The sequence below is a fragment of the Harmonia axyridis genome, chromosome 1, assembly GCF_914767665.1.
Source record: "Harmonia axyridis chromosome 1, icHarAxyr1.1, whole genome shotgun sequence".
In the NCBI taxonomy this organism is placed as follows: domain Eukaryota; kingdom Metazoa; phylum Arthropoda; class Insecta; order Coleoptera; family Coccinellidae; genus Harmonia; species Harmonia axyridis.
This window is the reverse complement of record NC_059501.1, coordinates 87,131,386-87,150,851: the sequence shown is the minus strand read 5'-3', so window position 1 is coordinate 87,150,851 and position 19,466 is coordinate 87,131,386. Positions and strand designations below refer to the sequence as shown.

Here is a 19,466-nt window from a genome sequence, read left to right as displayed (position 1 = left end):
CAAAAAAAAATTAAGGAAAGTTTAGGTCACTTTTTCAAGAGTCGATTCAACATGCCAATGTTGCACTGTTCTAGTTCATTCATGACTATTTTGGCCTCAAGACAATTTTCATTTGAATCCTATATTTTTCTTCAATACATTTCCTGGTATATTGATATTTTTTTTTAGATCTCTCCACTGAAAACGAATCTTTTTCTGATACACCCTGTGAGGGATGCACACATCATTGCGCAAAAACTCCAAATTCGACATCATCCTCGTGGACATCTCTCCCTCCGAAACGTAGCCAAAACTTACTTTCATCTCCTGCTGCTTCCACGAATTGCGTTGCGTTCTTCTTTTATGCCATATCGATCAGTTGGTCCTTTCGGCAGGACCCGGATGGCTTCGTGGGCAGTCGGTTCCGTATCCCGGACCCAGACATCGGATAGGCGTTTGCGTATATCCGGGAACGGGATGGTAAATTGGGGACGAGAGGTCGAGGTTTCTTCGGTGGAAAATTCCACTGGTCGAAGAAGGGTCACATAGAGGCTGTGTTGGGTTGTTGCATTCGAAATTGATGAGGAGGTTATAAAGGGTGGTCTATTTTGTGGTTTCGAAAGTAACCGTGAATTAAATACACCTTCAGTTAGAGTATCAAGCAAATTTTCACTTCAAGATCATGCTTAGGTCTTACGATTACTTGTATGTGTGGAATACTGCATCATTTAAATATCCTTAAATCTCTAAAACTGTTTTTTCAATTGTAAATGTCGATTCGTATGAGTATTTCATGAGAATAACAAAAAAGAAATCTATGACTACTTGAAGTAATTGCTTTCTTTGTGAATCCCTACTTGAAAAAAAGTTATATTTTAACATATATTATAACGTTTATAGTTGTTTTGAAGTTCCTTATTTGCAATCAGGTAATCAGTTTCGGGTAATATCTCACCAATCTCACTTAACTGATGTTGGTTTTCAGATCAGATATAATCAAAGGATTATCAGCATAAACACCATCTTTCGTATAACCCCACAAAAAATCCATATGGGTATAAATCACAAGATCTTGGAGGCCAATAAAGCAAAAACTATTCGTCTTGTGTAACTTGTTACACCATCTTGCTGAAACCACATCTCCTTCAATTCTATTTCATTAGTTGAAGGCCCAATAAATCAATAATCATTGGGCTAGAGCGATGAGAATTGGTCGTTTAAGTGGCATCTCCATTATCTGAGAAGTACGAGCCAATCACTCCACCAAACTCAACTGTACACCAAACAGTGACTTTTTGTGGAGGCAATGGTTTCTCACTAGTTACATGAAGATTTTCACTGTCCCATTTGCGACAATTTTGCTTGTTTACATAGCCACCGAGTGAAAAAAGTGCTTCGTCGTTGAAGAAAATTCTATGTGAAAAACGTTATTGTAGAAGTGCCCAATCGGCATATTTTCTACGCATTCTATGGTCATCTGGCTTTAAATCTTATATCAAATGAACCTTATAAAGTTGCAAATCCGGTTGAAAAATACACCATAGCTTGCCTTAAGATAGGCCCAAATGTTGTGCGCGCCGAGGAATGGATAAATTTGCTTCTTCAAAACTTTCACTCACAGCAGCAATATTTTCGGTCGAGCGTTCTTTTGGATGATGTATGAGCCTTGAGACATCAGTAACAGATCCAGTATCTTCGAATTTTTTTGACTGTCTCCTCAATTGTAAACTCAGATGGATGATTATGTCTACTATAATCTGCCCTTAATGCACGAACGTAAGAATGAAGTAAGCCCTTAAATTATCTCATTTCATATTATCAGTCTCCTTTTTATTTACTTATTCAAAAAAATAACTGCGCATTTTTCGATTGTTCTTGTACTAGAAGCCTTCACATCATTTCAAAAAGAAGGAGTTTCATCACACTGTTTTGGGTATATTATTTAGATAACGATGATAAGGCAGCTCATCCTATCCTACATCCAAAGACCTACTGCTCCTCGCCAAGTTAATTTGATAGGTCTAGGAATTCCTGATTCTTCAGATGGTCTCAAGGACTCATAGCAACTAGGAGAGTATCAACTAGGAATTCACGGCTTGACTTGATATTCAAGCTACTTGACAATGCTTGACTGGAAATCAACTCAAGTTCAAGTAAAGTAGTAGTGTTTCAATGACCAGTCGAGTATTTACTTATCAAGTACTTGACTTGACATTGAAAAACTACTACTTGACTTGAACTTCAGTTGATTTTCAGTCAAGCCGTGCATCGGTGCATCCCTAGTATCAACAGACCATTGAGGAGAAGCTGATATACCAATACCACTCTATATTCTATTCATGTTTTCTGAAGACATTAAAGTTTTTATTAACTCCAAGCTTTGCTTGATATTTCATCAATGATTTCTTGGTATTATCTCAATCCCTAATGGACTATTCATTTGGATAATGTCAAGAAGTGAATGAATGAATGGAAGGAACTAGAAGTCCAAATTGTGCATGAATACTCCATTTTGACAATTCCTCATCTTAACAAGCTAAACCCAAATTGATGACACCTGCAAGGCGATCAACTTTTTCTCCAAAAATCACCTTCCACTGAAACTAAAATCTTCCTGGGACAATCTGTACACCAAACCATAGCCGCACAATATACAACGCAGAAAAGGGCGGTTGGAGCCGTCACCGCGACGTCACAGTACGCCTCCTACGATCGATAGCAGATGTGTACTTGGCCAGCGGATTCGCGAAGCTCTAATAATAGAAGGGAGGGGGTTGAAGAGAGGCAAAGGTAGACACGTTGTCGACAGACAGGAGTTAGAGATCGAGGTTTAGGCATTCCTTGCGCCAATGAATTTGTAAAGGTTGTTTTTTTAAGAGCTATAGAACTTTAAATTGCAATAAAACAACGATGGATTATTCGATTGACATGCATTTTATTTATCCGCAAGACAATCTTGTGGCATTACATTTCAAATATGATTTCTGGCATATGACCGCCACGGCTGGTTCGGATGTAGTCCAATCTGGACGTCCAATTTTCGATGACTTTTTACAACATTTGTGGCCGTATATCGGCAATAACACGGCGAATGTTGTCTTCCAAATGGTCAAGGGTTTGTGGCTTATCCGCATAGACCAATGAATTTACATAGCCCGACAGGAAGTAGTCTAGCAGTGTTGAATCACAAGATCTCGGAGGCCAATTCACAGGTCCAAAACGTGAAATTAGGCGGTCACCAAACGTGTCTTTCAATAAATCGATTGTTGCACGAGCTGTGTGACATGTTGCGCCGTCTAGTTGGAACCACAGCTTCTGAACATCATGGTTGTTCAATTCAGGAATGAAAAAGTTAGTACTCATGGCTCTATACCGATCAACATTGACTGTAACGTTCTGGCCATCATCGTTTTTGAAGAAGTACGGACCAATGATTCCACCAGCCCATAAAGCGCACCAAACAGTCTGTTTTTCTGGATGTAACGGTGTTTCGACATACACTTGAGGATTAGCTTCACTCCAAATGCGGCAGTTTTGTTTGTTGACGTAGCCATTCAATCAGAAGTGCGCTTCATCGCTAAACAAAATAAAATGGACGTAGTGCGCGATACGTATTCCGCACAGAACCATTATTTTCGAAATGAAATTGCACTATTTGTGAGCGTTGTTCAGGCGTGAGTCTTCTCATGATAAATTGCCAAACCGAACTGAGAATAAATCACTTGACAGCTGTTAAATCGGTTGCCATCTTGAACAGTGATGCCAACTTAAAGTTATATACCATGAAAAAAACACCCGTTAGAAGGTAACAACTCGTCCCTCTTGAATATCTTGCGGTAAATTATTCTCTCCTGGAATTCCTAAGGTCCATTGTTGATAACATATACCACCGCCATATTTACCTATAGAATCCAGAGTTTCATAAAAAAAAATTCAGCTATTAAATATGTAAAATCTGAAGAAGTGACTGAGTGGCAAAACAATTGTAATTTACAGAATTAAATAGTGGAGATAGAATGACTCTGCTTTTATTTTGAGTTGTGCACATTTAGTCCATAACTCAAACTCTCAAGTATCCATCCTTCACAGTCATCTTTACAAATACTACCTGATGCGAAATAACGTCTAGCTTTCCTGGGATCTTGTTCTATTTGAGATGTCTGTTGAAAGCCAGGGAGAGAAGAGGAAACGAGAAAGCTAATTTCCTCGCAATAAGAAAGGCTTAAATGTAGTCTGCCGAAACAAAACCTTTCTCTTAGGGATATCAAAGCTACACGTGGCTGATATTGAGGATGTAATAGGAGACTCGAATACCGGAGTGGTTCATGCTTGAAGTATTCGGCAATCTTGTTCCGGGTTTTCGATAAAGGGATCAGAAACTCGTCTTCATCTCATACTACTTGAATATCTTTTCACCGAATGTCTGTCTCAAGCAGTAATATTGCTTTCCAGAATGTCTAGATTTGATCAAATTATGTTAGATAATATAAAGAGGTAGTTGTACAACTATATTTCCGACTGTTTAAAATAGATGGCTGTAGCTAAGTGATAATCGAAATAATAAGATCTTCGATGTCAATAGGCTTAGGTGTTGGTAAACATAACGCTATCGAAATATTAATCGATTTATGTCTGCATCATAAAGTAATTCTCGATTAAACATGTCATCTTGCTAGTTGAATTCTCGTCATTTGCGGGAGGTTTCAATTTTCTGCTTCCATATGGAGAAATCTGCGGCTGAGGCTCATCGAATACTCTCGAATACCTATGGTGAGGCTGCTATTAGTAAAAGAACGTTTCGAGAGTGGTTTCAATGCTTCAAGAAGAGTGGTTTTGACGTCGAAGACCAGCATGGCGGTGGAAGAGAGAAGGTTTTCGAAGATGCAAAATTGGAGGCATCCTTTGATCAAGACTCATGTAAAACCCAACAAGAATTGCCAGGATCATTGGAAGTGACGCAACAAGCCATTTCAAAATGCCTGAAAGACATGGGAATGATTCAGAAACAAGGAAATTGGGTGCCGTACGGGTTGAAGCCGAGAGATGTTGAACGGTGTTTGTTTGCTTGTGAACAGCAGCTTGCAAGGCAAAGACGGAAAGGATTTCTGCATCGACTTGTGACTGGAGACGAAAAATGGGTTTATTACGATAATCCCCAAGCGCAAAAAATCATGGGGATATCCCGGTCATGCTACAACGTCGACTGCCAAACCGAATATTCACGGTTCCAAGGTTATGTTCAGTATTTGGTGGGACAAGCTCGGTGTAGTGTATTATGAGTTATTGAAACCGACTAAAATAATCACAGGCGATCGATATCCACGCAAATAATGCGTTTGAGTCGAGCATTGAAAGTCCTATCTCTCCCGCCGTATTCTCCAGACATTGCTCTCTCGGACTATCACTTGTTCTGATTGTTGGCACACGGCCTGGCTGACCACCATTCCCGGTTTTAAGAAGAAGTATTTGTGGATCGCTTCAAAAGATGACCAGTTTCTTCAACGCGGGATTCGCACGCTGCCCGAAAGATGGGAGAAAGTAGTGTCGATCGTCAATACTTTGAATCATATAACCAGTTTTTTACAATAAAACCTCAAATTTCGAGAAAAAAACGCCGGAAGCAATGTTTCACGCTCATATAGGTTTTTGAAACTTGGTACCAATTACACCAAACTTTTTTGCTCAAATTTTCGAAGTGAAGAACTTCGAAGAAGAATTTTGTTGCACAACAGTATGCCTTGAGCTATGAAACTTTTCCTTGACTTTTCATTTCCCACCATTCATTTCAATGTTTTTCAGACAACGAAATTAATTTAAGTTAAGGGAAAAAGTTATCAGCTTGACTCCGCTGAGGTTAAAATAAAGACCTGTTATTATTAATAATATTATAATTTGAAAATGAAAAAGTTTTTGAAATTTCATCGAATTCTTCATTGCCTTTCATACCAGTATAGTGGTGAATTAGGTTGTGCTGATAATGTTCCAATAAATCAATTGAAAAACGACAACATTTCATCATTTTTTAATTCATTTAGGAAGATACACGATTTGAATGAATAAGAATACTTAGTTCTTCAGGATGAAATAAATTAAATTCATCATAACATCTTCAAACATGATTGAGAAGATATATGAAGGTCCAATCTGGAAGCTCGGAAGACTATCGTTTGCAATAATTCACATCTGAAAAAAAATTAAAAATATAAAATTGGAATAAGGTATATTCATCTGTAGAATACCACTGGAAATAGAATTTCACCTGCTCAAATTTTATCTCCAGTGATATTCGATATGAATATTTCACGAGAAAATGAGTCAAAATGTTAGATTGGATAAATCCAAGAACCAACAATGCTGAGGAAAACCCAAGTTTCGAATAGTTCAATCGAAACATGTTGATTTTTTCTGAGTAATGTAATAGTTACAATTGTTGGAGTTCATTATTTCGGGAGTATTCCTTTCACTTAGCGCAGATGGAATATGATCTGATCCTGATTCTATTTTTGAGAATTTTGACATAGTAGATTTTGTCCTGTCTAAATTTCTGTACAAGTTGATATTCTGCAACTAGTTGAAGATGTGGTTTTTCATCTCATGTTCATTAACTTATTTTTGGACAATGGTGAAATGACAGATGGAAAAAAATACTTGATGATCAATCTCACCTGGACTACTGCTGACTATCCAAGAAAGGAAAGAAGTGACTCTCATATTCATAGATGGTAAAAATCCAGCACAGCCTCTACCAGCTGATATCACACCCAACAGTTGCAGTCTTCTCGTACTGTTATCCCACCAAATCAAGGGACCTCCAGAATCAACATGGCAAGAATCCTTGTGATCACCATAAGCGCACATTTGATGTTCATCTAGTGTGCCGAAAAATTTAGAACAATAATCGTTGCCGAGGATCATTAGAGTGACCTCCTTGAGTACGTCTGACTTGGTACCATGTGTTGAATTTAAGCCCCACCCTGGAAAAAATCCGAAGAAATGTTACAAATTGTTTTAGATCTCTCATTTTCCGAAGCGCTTATATTTTGTCAAAATGTCTGTAATTTTGTGTTGATTCCAAAACTGCAGATTCGATAGTAATGAAAATTTTCATTGGGATGAAGAATTACAATTTCAATTGGTTTTTGAGTCAAAACTTAAATTATACAGGGTGAGTTAATAGCGCTAGATCGCTCGAAAACTCTTGGGAATTTTGGACAGAGAATTATTCAAATTTTGACGGAGTCGTCAGTACCCACCGCATAAACTTAAATTACTTCTGATTCTACAAGCTGGTCTGAAAGTGGTGAAGCATCATACCAACCTGTTTTTTAAAAGAGAATGCCCAATTTGTGAAGAATTGCAGTCTTTTTCAGACCACTTCTAGAGTGATCCGTACATTTGCAAAAGACTTGAAAACTTTTTGGGAATTCAATAAAAAAAATCATACAATTATCTCGAACTATTTTCAAGATATAATCTCTAGTTCAAACTATTATATCCATGAAAGGACCCCGCACGTTTAGTAGGGAAAATGGCTTTCCGTGAATTTGGCTGAATTTTTGATATGTTGTAGTTCTTGATGAACTGATCAGAAAAGTCCCCAGCCATAAAGCTCAAAAATGGACAGTTTTCGAGATATGGAGCTTTGAAAATGGATTTTTTGCAATTTTCGGGGTTTTTGCTCATCAATCAGGGAGCTCTCATTTCTGGTTTTCATGGAATTTGGATGTTCGGCGGCCAGAACCCGACTGAGAAATGATCTTCCTTGGTTATATTAGGCACCGCCATCGATAATTTTTTATACACTGCTCCACATTGGCTATGAAATGAGATACAAAATCCAAGATCTTCCATACATCTTTTCATGCCACAAGATGACGCCAGAATAATTCACATGACCGAGAAACGACATATTGTGAGATTTTCTTAAGATATTTTTAATAACTGAATCCTCATATATCTGATGTCCAATAATATCAAATATGTTAGCCGTAATGTTCATAACCAGGCATCGCGAGCTGTAATGGGGGAAAATGGGAAAATCATTATCATATATCCTCAGGGGTAACAATTGTGATCACTATTGATGTCATTTACATATGATATGTGATTTGTTTCTCATAAATCTCGATAATCTGACAATGGGGTACCAAGACATTTTCCTCAGAATGTCTCGAAATTGATGATAGCATCTCACAGACAAACGAATCCGTGAAAATGTCTGCAGTTTTGATACAATATAGTACTATCCTGGTAGATTATAGAAATCCAAGTGTTGGAAGCAAACTATGAATGGAACTTCCGATATTAACCCACGAATTCTTGAAAATATTTTTTTTTCTATGAACTTTTTGAACTTCACACATACGAATGAATACTATCTAATAATATGATCGTTGGCAAAATGAATGAGTAGATCAATCAAAAACAATATAATAATGAGAATAACATTCATAATAATAATAACAATAATGATAATAAACAAAAAACTTTTAAAATTATATTATCAATCGCAAGAAATCATTTAGAATATTATGAATCGAATCGGGGGCAAAATTAATGATTTGATAACGAACGTAACACAATCACAAATCATCTCAAAAATAAGAAGAAAAATCAAGCCTTTCACGCCATTGGTTATGCTCGTCATAACCAAGGAGTCAAGTATCCAAATTCCGATTTATTGAACTATGTGATCGATGCTGCCAACAGAATGAATCAATGATATTATGATGTGATGAGGTAGTATCCACCCAACCAAAGATCGAGTAGTTAGATAGGAGTTTACATGGAGTGAAAGGCTTGATTTTTCTTCTTATTTTTGAAATGATTTGTGATTGTGTTACGTTCGTTGATATAGTGTTATGTTATCAAATCATTAATTTTGCCCCCGATTCGATTCATAATATTCTAAATGATTTCTTGCGATTGCTAATATAATTTTAAAAGTTTTTTGTTTATTATCATTATTGTTATTATTATTATGAATGTTACTCAAATTATTATATTGTTTTTGACTGATCTACTCATTCATTTTGCCAACGATCATATTATTAGATAGTACCTATTCATTCGTATGTGTGAAGTTCAAAAAGTTCATAGAAAAAAAAATATTTTCAAGAATTCGTGGGTTAATATCGGAAGTTCCATTCATAGTTTGCTTCCAACACTTGGATTTCTATATTCTACCAGGATAGTACTATATTGTATCAAAACTGCAGACATTTTCACGGATTCGTTTGTCTGTGAGATGCTATCATCAATTTCGAGACATTCTGAGGAAAATGTCTTTGTACCCCATTGTCAGATTATCGAGATTTATGAGAAACAAATCACATATCATATGTAAATGACATCAATAGTGATCACAATTGTTATCCCTGAGGATATATGATAATGATTTTCCCATTTTCCCCCATTACAGCTCGCGATGCCTGGTTATGAACATTTCGGCTAACATATTTGATATTATTGGACATCAGATATATGAGGATTCAGTTATTAAAAAAATCTTAAGAAAATCTCACAATATGTCGTTTCTCGGTAATGTGAATTATTCTGGCGTCATCTTGTGGCATGAAAAGATGTATGGAAGATCTTGGATTTTGTATCTCATTTCATAGCCAATGTGGAGCAGTGTATAAAAAATTATCGATGGCGGTGCCTAATATAACCAAGGAAGATCATTTCTCAGTCGGGTTCTGGCCGCCGAACATCCAAATTCCATAAAAACCAGAAATGAGAGCTCCCTGATTGATGAGCAAAAACCCCGAAAATTGCAAAAAATCCATTTTCAAAGCTCCATATCTCGAAAACTGTCCATTTTTGAGCTTTATGGCTGGGGACTTTTCTGATCAGTTCATCAAGAACTACAACATATCAAAAATTCAGCCAAATTCACGGAAAGCCATTTTCCCTACTAAACGTGCGGGGTCCTTTGTTGAAAAAATTGAAAAGTCAAAAAGCAGCCCAGATGACAAGTATTTCGAAATCAGAATTTCATGAGATATGAGTATGATATAATAATTGGGTATTCTCATTTTGAAAAACATTCACTGTTGATTCCGTCAAAATTTGAGTTATTCTCCTAACCTAAAATGGCACTATTGACTCACCCTATATATTTTTTTGAGAATGGCCAATACGAACAATTATTAACTTCAAACCTTTGAGTGTTCGTTTATTCACCAATTGCATCCTTGCTACTTAACAACTCTTTTTCCGACTTTAAAATTTGGAACTTGAAAATGTGGAAAATGGCTCTGACCAATGTCTCGAAAATTGTGGTGTTTTTTTGGACCACACTGTATAAAATTAAGTGGTCTTCAATGGTGCAATTGGACCATTATTGAACGAATATTCAAAAACTCCTCATTTTTTGTAATTCCACTCGGGAAATATGAGTTTACAATCGGTATCAGGTAAAAAACATTCTCTACAAAACAAAGTAAGATTCAGTCGGGCAGCATCTGTCAGTTGCAACGCATCTCTTCTTATACCTACTTATATTCACTCACCTAAAGCTTTCACAGACGCAGATTCGAAATCGAACTCGCTGTATTTGAAAGGTAAACAGACTGGACCGACGTAGACACTGAATTCGATATCTGATTTTGTTTTCACCAATGCTATATCATTTTTTTGAGTTTTGACATTGTAATCAGGATTGATTATGAATTTATCCAAACTGTAGACTTTTGCATAAGGAGTATCAGTACCTGAAAAAATATTTGTTCTCTATAATATTATCGAGAATTCAATTCAACGGTTTCAGATTATTTTAAAACAATTTTTTCAACAATATGCATCCTAAGGTATGTGTATATTGCTGGGAATCTTTCCGTAAGTGTGGTCATGGTATAGAGGTTCGAAAAGAAAATACTGTTTCAAGATCAGAAATGTCAACAAAATAGTTCAATAAAGTTCTCTGACTATGTTAAAGAACGCAGCTGTCAAGGTATTCTTGCAAAGTATGAACTTTTCGAACACTTTGATGTAATATAATATATTAAAGATCTTCTTGTTGACTCAGCTACTTTAAGGTATCTCGGATATATTTGATCTTCTGAAAAAATTTTTCACGATGTAGGTGAAAGTTTATTACTAAAATACATATACTGAGAACGTAACAAGCGTTTCCAAAACTATCAAAATCTTCGATAGACCAATTTCAACTGACCTGAAGAAACGTTGTGTTCACCAACTAATAATACAATGTTTTCAACCTTTTTGTCTACCACACAGTGAGCTGCAGTTAGAGCGAATCGTTCTGATATTATGCTAGCCCCACAAAACAAACTGACCGGTTGTGTTTTAACAAGTGCAGACATAAAGGGATATTCGTTAACTCCTGTTTCTTGGCCTCCTACAATTCTCATCTGTAAACAAAACACCAGTGAAGAAACATTGTCAACTTCCCCCATCCAGAAATAATTGTCAGTTAAGGAAAATTACATTCTATCAGTATTCTTGAATATACGGAATGAATCAGAGAGCTCAGTGAAAATTAAAAACTATCAGCAGTTTCCATAGTTTTGTGAAAAAAGTACTGTCTTGTTGAACACAAAAAATCTTTTGCATTTGAGGACGTGTGATCTCGATTTCTGCACTCAATCCATCCAATTACGTACTCTGTCATATTTATTTACTAGCTGAAGCCTGCACCCTCACTCTGAAAAACTGCATAGACGGACAAAACCAAATTGAAAAATGAACTAAATAAAATATAGCCTTTCCGAAATCGGGTAACAGTGAATATATTTATACAGTTACTAGCGGTCACTCCACGCCCACTTCGTTCGTAGTTATAGACAATGGTAATAGTAATGTCTTCATTTCACATTATCTCTCAAAGTATGCGTCCAAATGAAAAACATTGAGAGACAAAGTTCAACTTCAAGAAATAACCTTCACGATTATCTAAATTTTATTACTAAGAATTCGAAAACTTGTCTCTCAATGATGCTCGAAAATAACATTTCAACTTTCTATATTATTTTCAGACAAAATGCCAAATTGTGACTTATTTATGAGATATATAGTGTCGCGGTTTTTTGTTTTCGATTTACTCAAAAAAATTTTTTTTGTAGAACATTTTACTTACGTATATTAACCAAAACATCAACAAGCAAAAGTTACCTTTTCATAATATCAGTATAGATTATAGATTCATTATTACTGGGTACCTAGAAGTTAGTTAAAGTTGTATTTAAACTTTAGTCTAATTGATAAATTATCGATTTTTCAAGAGATTTTCTTCACTGTTCCAGATAAAAAAGTTTGACCCTTTCGACATTGATTTCTGGAGAATGTTAAAAAGCTATTCAATCTTGAAACTGGTTCTCACCCCTTGTTTCCATCCACAATCGCATTCTGCATTTACTAACATCAACATGTTCAGGGAAAACAGGACCGTGACAATTAAGAACATGATTTTTCCTAAAAAAAAATAGGCTCTCAAAGAAGTTAGAGATTTCTCGAAAAATCGAGGATGTCAAAACATTTTTAGTGAAGTCCAACTGAATAAAACTCCGCAATTATGAAAATATTCAACATCTATTCATAGGTAGAATTAACAGTTTAATCCATTCTATGAATCGATTTTTACTTGAAATGAAAAAAAATCCTCACCCATGGTAAACCAAGGTTAGAGTTGATCATAAAATTCACAAAGTATGTTGAATTATACAATCCTGGCTTCTGGAAGATAAAACGCTTAAAATGTAAATATTACGAATTGTGCTATTCGAACTTTATTCTTTCTTTCATTTACCTTCTAGTTAAAAAAACACTTTTCAGACTGAATCAAAAAATGAAAAATGAAATGAGAATGAATGAAAAAAGCATTTCCATGCTTTCTCAAATTGAACGTCAATTTTTGGTAGATAAAGTGAAGTGGAACTAATTATTATGGATTAGATATGGCTAGAAAGAATTTTTTGAGTGATATCATGGTTATTGAAAAGGAAAGTTTTATGTAAACCTTTTAACTGCAATGAATAACTTATCTTCAAAGAAATTAGTATATGTTCAGATATTTTCATGTGAGAAACACCTTGACTTTATCGCAAAACTTGGTTTCTTTATTCTTCAGAATATTTCAATTGAAAGAACAAAAATCAATTGAAATTTTCTATGCTCTCATAAAAAACCAGAGGGTCTTAAGTGGCACAGTCTAGATCGAAGGATATCACACCGACCAGTTTCAGTCTTCTGACCTCCAGATTCACTCTGACAAGAGTCTTTATTGAGTGCATAAATAAAGGGTGATTTTTTTCAAAGCTATAGAACTTTAGATTGCAATAAAACAACGATGGATTATTCGATTGACATGAATTTTATTTATCCGCAAGAAAATCTTGTGGAATTACATTTTAAATATGATTTCTGGCATATGACCGCCACGGCTGTAGTCCAATCTGGACGTCCAATTTTCGATGACTTTTTCCAACATTTGTGGCCGCATATCGGCAATAATACGGCGAATGTTGTCTTCCAAATGATCAAGGGTTTGTTGCTTATCCGCATAGACCAATGACTTTACATAGCCCCACAGAAAGTAGTCTAGCGGTGTTAAATCACAAGATCTTGGAGGCCAATTCACAGGTCCAAAACGTGAAATTAGGCGGTCACCAAACGTGTATTTCAATAAATCGATTGTGGCACGAGCTGTGTGACATGTTGCGCCGTCTTGTTGGAACCACAGCTTCTGGACATCATGGTTGTTCAATTCAGGAATGAAAAAGTTAGTAATCATGGCTCTATACCGATCACCATTGACTGTAACGTTCTGGCCATCATCGTTTTTGAAGAAGTACGGACCAATGATTCCACCAACCCATAAAGCGCACCAAACAGTGAGTTTTTCTGGATGTAACGGTGTTTCGACATACACTTGAGGATTAGCTTCACTCCAAATGCGGCAGTTTTGTTTGTTGACGTAGTCATTCAACCAGAAGTGCGCTTCATCGCTAAACAAAATTCGCTTATGAAAATCGGGAACAACGGCAATCTCATTTTGGGCCCATTCGACGAATCTACGCCTTACTTGATGATCGTTTGGCTTCAATTCTTGCACGAGTTGGATTTTGTAAGCACGCAAACCAAGATCCTTCCGCAAAATCTTCCATAAAGTGGATGGACACAGATCCATGTACTCAGGTGCAGGTTTCTTTAATTTTTCAGTTGTTTATGAATTCGATTTTATTTTTGTAATTCTGAGTTTATGGGTGGAAACTCCTAATCTATTTTTTGTGAATAATAATAATAAATTAATAAAAAATATTCTTCAGTCTTTCAATATCGAATTCAAGATCATAATAAATATTCAACAGAGCCAGCCCAACCAATCTCTCACTTCCAATTGTTCTTTTCAGATACATTTTCAGTATCTTGAAGGTCAGGTGAAATGAGTTCTATTTTGAGTTATTTAGACATGTGAGAACTACTTCATTACCTTTCATACCTGTTAGGTTATACTGATAAGGTTCCCAGGAATCAATTGAAAAACGACAATATATCAACATTTTTTAATTCATTTAGGAAAATTTGACACAATTTGAATGAATAAGAATACTTAGTTTTCCACAATGAAATAAATGAAAATTATCATTACATCTTCAAACATGATTGAGAAGGTATGAGAAGGTCTAATCTGGAAGCTAGGATGACTATCGTTTGCAATAATTCACATCTGGAAAAAAATTAAAAATATAAAATTGGAATAAGGTATATTCATCTGTAGAATACCACTGGAGATAGAATTTCACCTGCTCAAATTTTATCTCGAGTGAAATTCGATTTGAATAGTTCACGAGAAAATGAGTAGTATTGTTGAATTAATCCAAGAACCAACAATACTGAGGAATAACCAAGTTTTGAAAAATTTAATTGAAACATGTTGATTTTCTTCATCGATTTTAAAGTAATTTTATAGTTACAATTGTTGTAGCTAATTATTTGGGGATGAAATATAATCCTGATTTTATTTTCGATTCAATTATTTAGACATAGTGGATATATGATTTTGTCCTGTCTGAAATTTTGAACAAGTTTCAAATTTTCTAGTTTTAGATATGGTTTTGAGGAGTGTGCACCAGAATGCCCAGCAATTTCAAAAACCTCATGTTCATTAACTTATTTTCTGGACAATGCTGAAATGACAGATGTGCTATCCTTCAAAAATCAATCTCACCTGGAGTACTGCTAACTATCCAAGAAAGATAAGAAGTGACCCTCACATTAATAGAAGGCATATGTCCGGCACAGTCTCTACCAGCTGATATCAAACCCACCACTTGCAGTCTTCTCGTACTGTTATCCCACCAAATCAAGGGACCTCCAGAATCAACATTACAAGAATCCGTGTCATCACCATAAGCACACATTTGACGTGTATCTAGTTTTTGGTAAAATTTGTAACAATAATCGTTTGGGAGGATCATCACAGTGGTCTCCTTAAGTACGTCTGACTTGACACCATATGTTGAATTTAAGCCCCACCCTGGAAAAATCCGAAGAAATATTACAAATTGTTTTAGACCGCTCATTTTCCGAAGCGCTTATTTTGTCAAAATGTCTGTAATTTTGTGTTGATTTCAAAACTGCAGATTCGATCGTAATGAAAATTTTCACTGGGATGAAGAATTACAATTTCAATTGGCATTTGAGTAAAAACTTAAATAATACAGGGTGAGTTAATAGCGCTAGATCGCTCGAAAACTCTTGGAAATTTTGGGTAGGAAGAATTATTCAAATTTTGACGGAGTCGATAATACCCACCGCATAGACTTAAATTAATTTTGACTATACTTGCTGGTCTGAAAATAGGAAAGCATCATACCACTCTGTTTTTTAAAAGAGAATGCCCAATTTGTGGAGTATTGCAATTTTTTTGGGTCACTTCTACAGAGATCCGTACATTTGCAAAAGACTTGAAAACCTTTTTGGAAAAAATCATACGAACGATTCTCAAGATATAATATTTAGTTTGTCGACAGCAATTCTCCACATTTTCATTTTAAAACCGAAAAATTGTGGTGTTAAGTTTCTTTGGACCACACTGTATAAAGTTAAGTGGTCTTCAATGGTGCAATTGGACCATTATTGACGAATATTCAAAAACTCCTCATTTTTTGTAATTCTACTCGGAAAATATGAATTTGCAATCGGTATCCGGTAAGCAACATCCTCTACAAAACAAAGTAAGATTCAATCGGGCAGCATCTGTCAGTTGCAACGGATTTCCTCTTATAAAAAGCGTTCATTAAAATTCGTGGATTCATGGATTCAATATTTTTGATAATTCATTGTTAAAAGTCACTTCAAACCAGTTTCAGGTATTCAAGTTCTAAAAAATTCCACTTTTACGTTGAAAATTTGTGCAGTACAACTGTCTGCGCGAAAATTTGAAATGCACGTCTCAGTTGAATTTTTAGTGGTGTTTCCGAATATTGAAACAGATTTTAAAAATTCCGATGTACAGGGTGTTGTTTCGAGGATTCAAACGATTCATAATTTTTTGTTAACCCGGGCCTGGATTTTCAAGGCTGATACGTTTGGGCTCTCAATTAGGAACATATTTGCCAAATATGAAAAAAATAAACCGGGTGGTCCGCTTGATGGCCTCTGAAAGAAACGGGCAAAATTCATAAAACAGCCTGTATCTCGGCTACGAAGACAGTAAGACCCAGTAAATGGGGTATCTCCAGAACCGCCTTGGTACCACCAATGCACCTGTGAAGTATTTCCGTTTCCCAATGAAACACACTGTATAGTTCCCAGATTTGAATTTTGTAAACAAATGTTACTGATATGGTACAAGCTAAGCGCTACTTCTAATCACAGAAAATCCACAATGATTTCTCCACAGCACTCTTGACCACGAATTTTAATGAACGCTCGTTACTTATATTCACTCACCTAAAAGTGTCACAAGCTCATAATCGAAATTGTTATCGCTGTTTTTGAAAGGTAAACAGACTGGACCGACGTAGACACTGAATTCTATATCTAATTTTGTTTTCAACAATGCTATATCATTTTTTTGTTTTTTGGCATCCCAATCAGGATTGATTATGAATTTATCCAAATCGTAGTTTTTTGAATAAGGAGTATCAGCACCTGAAAAAAATATTTGTTCTCTATAATATTATCGAGAATTTAATTCAACGCTATTATATTATTTTTAAACCATTTTTTCAACAATATGCATCCTAAGGTATGTGTATATTGTTGGGAATATTTCCGTAAGTGGTCATGGTGATGAAGTTCGAAAAGAAAATACTGTTTCATGATCAGAAATGTCAACAAAATAGTTCAATAAAGTTCTCTGACTATGTTAAAGAACGCAGCTGTCTCTTTTCGAAAGTATCATCTAATAACTTGCTGAGAAATTTCTGAAGTTACTTGTTTATAAGGTTATTTTTGAAAAGTATGAACTTTTCGAACCCTTTGTTCTAATATAATGTATGAAAGAAAAAATTCAAAGCAACTAAAATACATATACATACTGCGAACGTAACAAATGTTTCTAATACTATCAAAATCTTCGATAGAGATAGACCAACTTCAACTGACCTGTAGTAACGTTGTGTTCACCAACCAATAACACTATGTTTTCTACCTTTTTGTGTACCACACAATGAGCTGCAGTTAAAGCGTATCGTTCTGATATTATGCTAGCCCCACAATACAAAGTGTCCAATTCTGTATCAACAAGTGCAGACATAAAGGGATATTCGTTAACTCCTGTTTCTTGGCCTCCTACAATTCTCATCTGTAAACAAAACACCAGTGGAGAAACATTGTCAACATCCCTCATTCAGGAATAATTGTTAGTTAGGGAAAATTACATTCTTTTAGTATTCTTGAATTAACAGAATTAATCAGAGAGCTCAGTGAAAATTAAAAACTATCAGCAGTTTCCATAGTTTTGTGAAAAAAGTACTGTCTTGTTGAACACAAAAAATCTTTTGCATTTGAGGAAGTGTGTTCTCAATTTCTGCACTCAATCCATCCAATTACGTACGCTGTTATATTTATTTACTAGCTGAAGCCCGAACCCTCACTATGAAAAACTGCATAGACGGACAAAACCAAATTGAAAAATGAACTATATGAAATATAGCCTTTCCAAAATCGGGTAACAGTGAATATATTTATACAGTTACTAGCCGTCACTCCACGCCCATTTCATTCATAGTTATAGAAAATGATAGTAGTAATGTCTTCATTTCATATTATCTTTCAAAGTATGCGTCCAAATGAAAAACATTGAGAGACAAAGTTCATCTTCATGAAATAACCTACACGATGATCTAAATTTTATTAATAAGGATTGGAACACTTGCCTCTTAATGATGCTCGAAAATCGCATTTCAACTTTCTATATTATTTTCAGACAAAATGCCAAATTGTGACTTATTTATGAGATATATAGTGTCACAGTTTTTTGTTTTCGATTTACTCAAAACAATCTTTTTTGTAGAACATTGTACTTACGTATAATAACCGAAACATCAACAAGCAAAAGTTACCTTTTTATAATATCAATATAGATTATAAATTCATTATTACTGGGTACCTGAAAGTTCGTTGAAGTAGTATTTAAACTTTAGTTAACCACCCTGAGGACGGCAGGCGAATGCTTGCCGAAACGTCGGAAACATCCAACCGCACAGATGATGGAAACAGCCCAAATAACTATCTAACATATAGTCCATCATCAATATCAAGACAACAATTAACTTCAGTTAAATTGATAAAATATCGATTTTTAAGAGATTTCCTTTCCTGTTCCGGATAAAAAAGTTTGACCCTTTTGACATTGATTTCTGTAGTAAGTTAAAAGGCTATTCAATCTTGAAACTGGTTCTCACCCCTTGTTTCCATCCACAATCGCACTCTGCATTCACTAACATCAGCATGTTCAAGAAAGACAGGACCGTGACCATCAAGAACATGATTGTTCCTAAAAAAAAATAGGCTCTTAAAGAAGTTAGAGATTTCTCGAAAAATCAAGGATTTCAAAACATTTTTAGTGTAGTCCAACTGAATAATACTCCTCAATTATGAAAATATCCATCATCTATTTATAGTTAGAAATAAAAGTTTATATTTTTCTATATATTTATCGATGTTTACTTGAAACGAAAAAAAAAAATACTTACCCATGGTAACACCAAGATTAAAGTTACTCGAAAATTCACAAAGTGCCTTGAACTATACAATCCTGACTTCTGAAAGATATGAAATGAAAATATGACGAATTGTGCTATTCAAGCTTCATTATTTTTACGTATACCTTCTATTTAAAAGAGCACTTTTTATACTGACACATCACTTATATATAAAATATTCTGAAAAACGGAAAAACTCTTTTTCATGGCTTCTCAAATTGGACGTCAATTTTCGGTAGATTAAGTGAAGTGGAACTAATCATGGATTAGATATGGTTAGAAGGAAATTTTTTGAGAGATATGGTTTTTGAA

At 35.2% G+C, this 19,466-nt stretch overlaps 2 protein-coding genes across 2 annotated transcripts; both read right to left on the bottom strand.

Moving 5' to 3' along the window:
• Positions 1 to 5,985: 5,985 nt before the first annotated feature.
• On the bottom strand, positions 5,986 to 12,409 carry LOC123678880 (venom serine protease 34-like). Its single transcript, XM_045616147.1, has 5 exons — positions 12,323 to 12,409; positions 11,156 to 11,354; positions 10,494 to 10,694; positions 6,645 to 6,953; positions 5,986 to 6,162 (listed from the first exon to the last, which is right to left on the bottom strand). Exons 1-5 carry the CDS (start codon positions 12,404 to 12,406, stop codon positions 6,140 to 6,142), a joined length of 816 nt encoding a protein of 271 aa, XP_045472103.1. The 5' UTR covers positions 12,407 to 12,409; the 3' UTR covers positions 5,986 to 6,139.
• Positions 12,410 to 14,490: 2,081 nt separating this feature from the next.
• LOC123678872 (venom serine protease 34-like) lies at positions 14,491 to 19,369 on the bottom strand. The gene is made up of 7 exons (XM_045616134.1): positions 19,280 to 19,369; positions 19,146 to 19,214; positions 18,855 to 18,946; positions 17,554 to 17,752; positions 16,897 to 17,097; positions 15,170 to 15,478; positions 14,491 to 14,668 (listed from the first exon to the last, which is right to left on the bottom strand). Exons 2-7 carry the CDS (start codon positions 19,147 to 19,149, stop codon positions 14,646 to 14,648), a joined length of 828 nt encoding a protein of 275 aa, XP_045472090.1. The 5' UTR covers positions 19,150 to 19,214; positions 19,280 to 19,369; the 3' UTR covers positions 14,491 to 14,645.
• Between the last annotated feature and the right edge of the window lie 97 nt (positions 19,370 to 19,466).

Bases quoted from the DNA above. Each gene is read 5' to 3' on its own strand.
- LOC123678880 (XM_045616147.1), bottom strand. From the start codon at position 12,406: ATGTTCTTAATTGTCACGGTCCTGTTTTCCCTGAACATGTTGATGTTA. The intron at 11,355-12,322 runs GTGAGAACCAGT...TTTTGTTTACAG, and splicing joins ATTGTGGATGGAAACAAGGG to ATGAGAATTGTAGGAGGCCA. The intron at 6,163-6,644 runs GTGAGATTGATC...ATTTTTTTTCAG, and splicing joins GATAGTCAGCAGTAGTCCAG to ATGTGAATTATTGCAAACGA.
- LOC123678872 (XM_045616134.1), bottom strand. The intron at 17,753-18,854 runs GTGAGAACCAGT...TTTTGTTTACAG, and splicing joins ATTGTGGATGGAAACAAGGG to ATGAGAATTGTAGGAGGCCA. The intron at 15,479-16,896 runs GTGAGTGAATAT...GGATTTTTCCAG, and splicing joins TGAGCTTGTGACACTTTTAG to GGTGGGGCTTAAATTCAACA.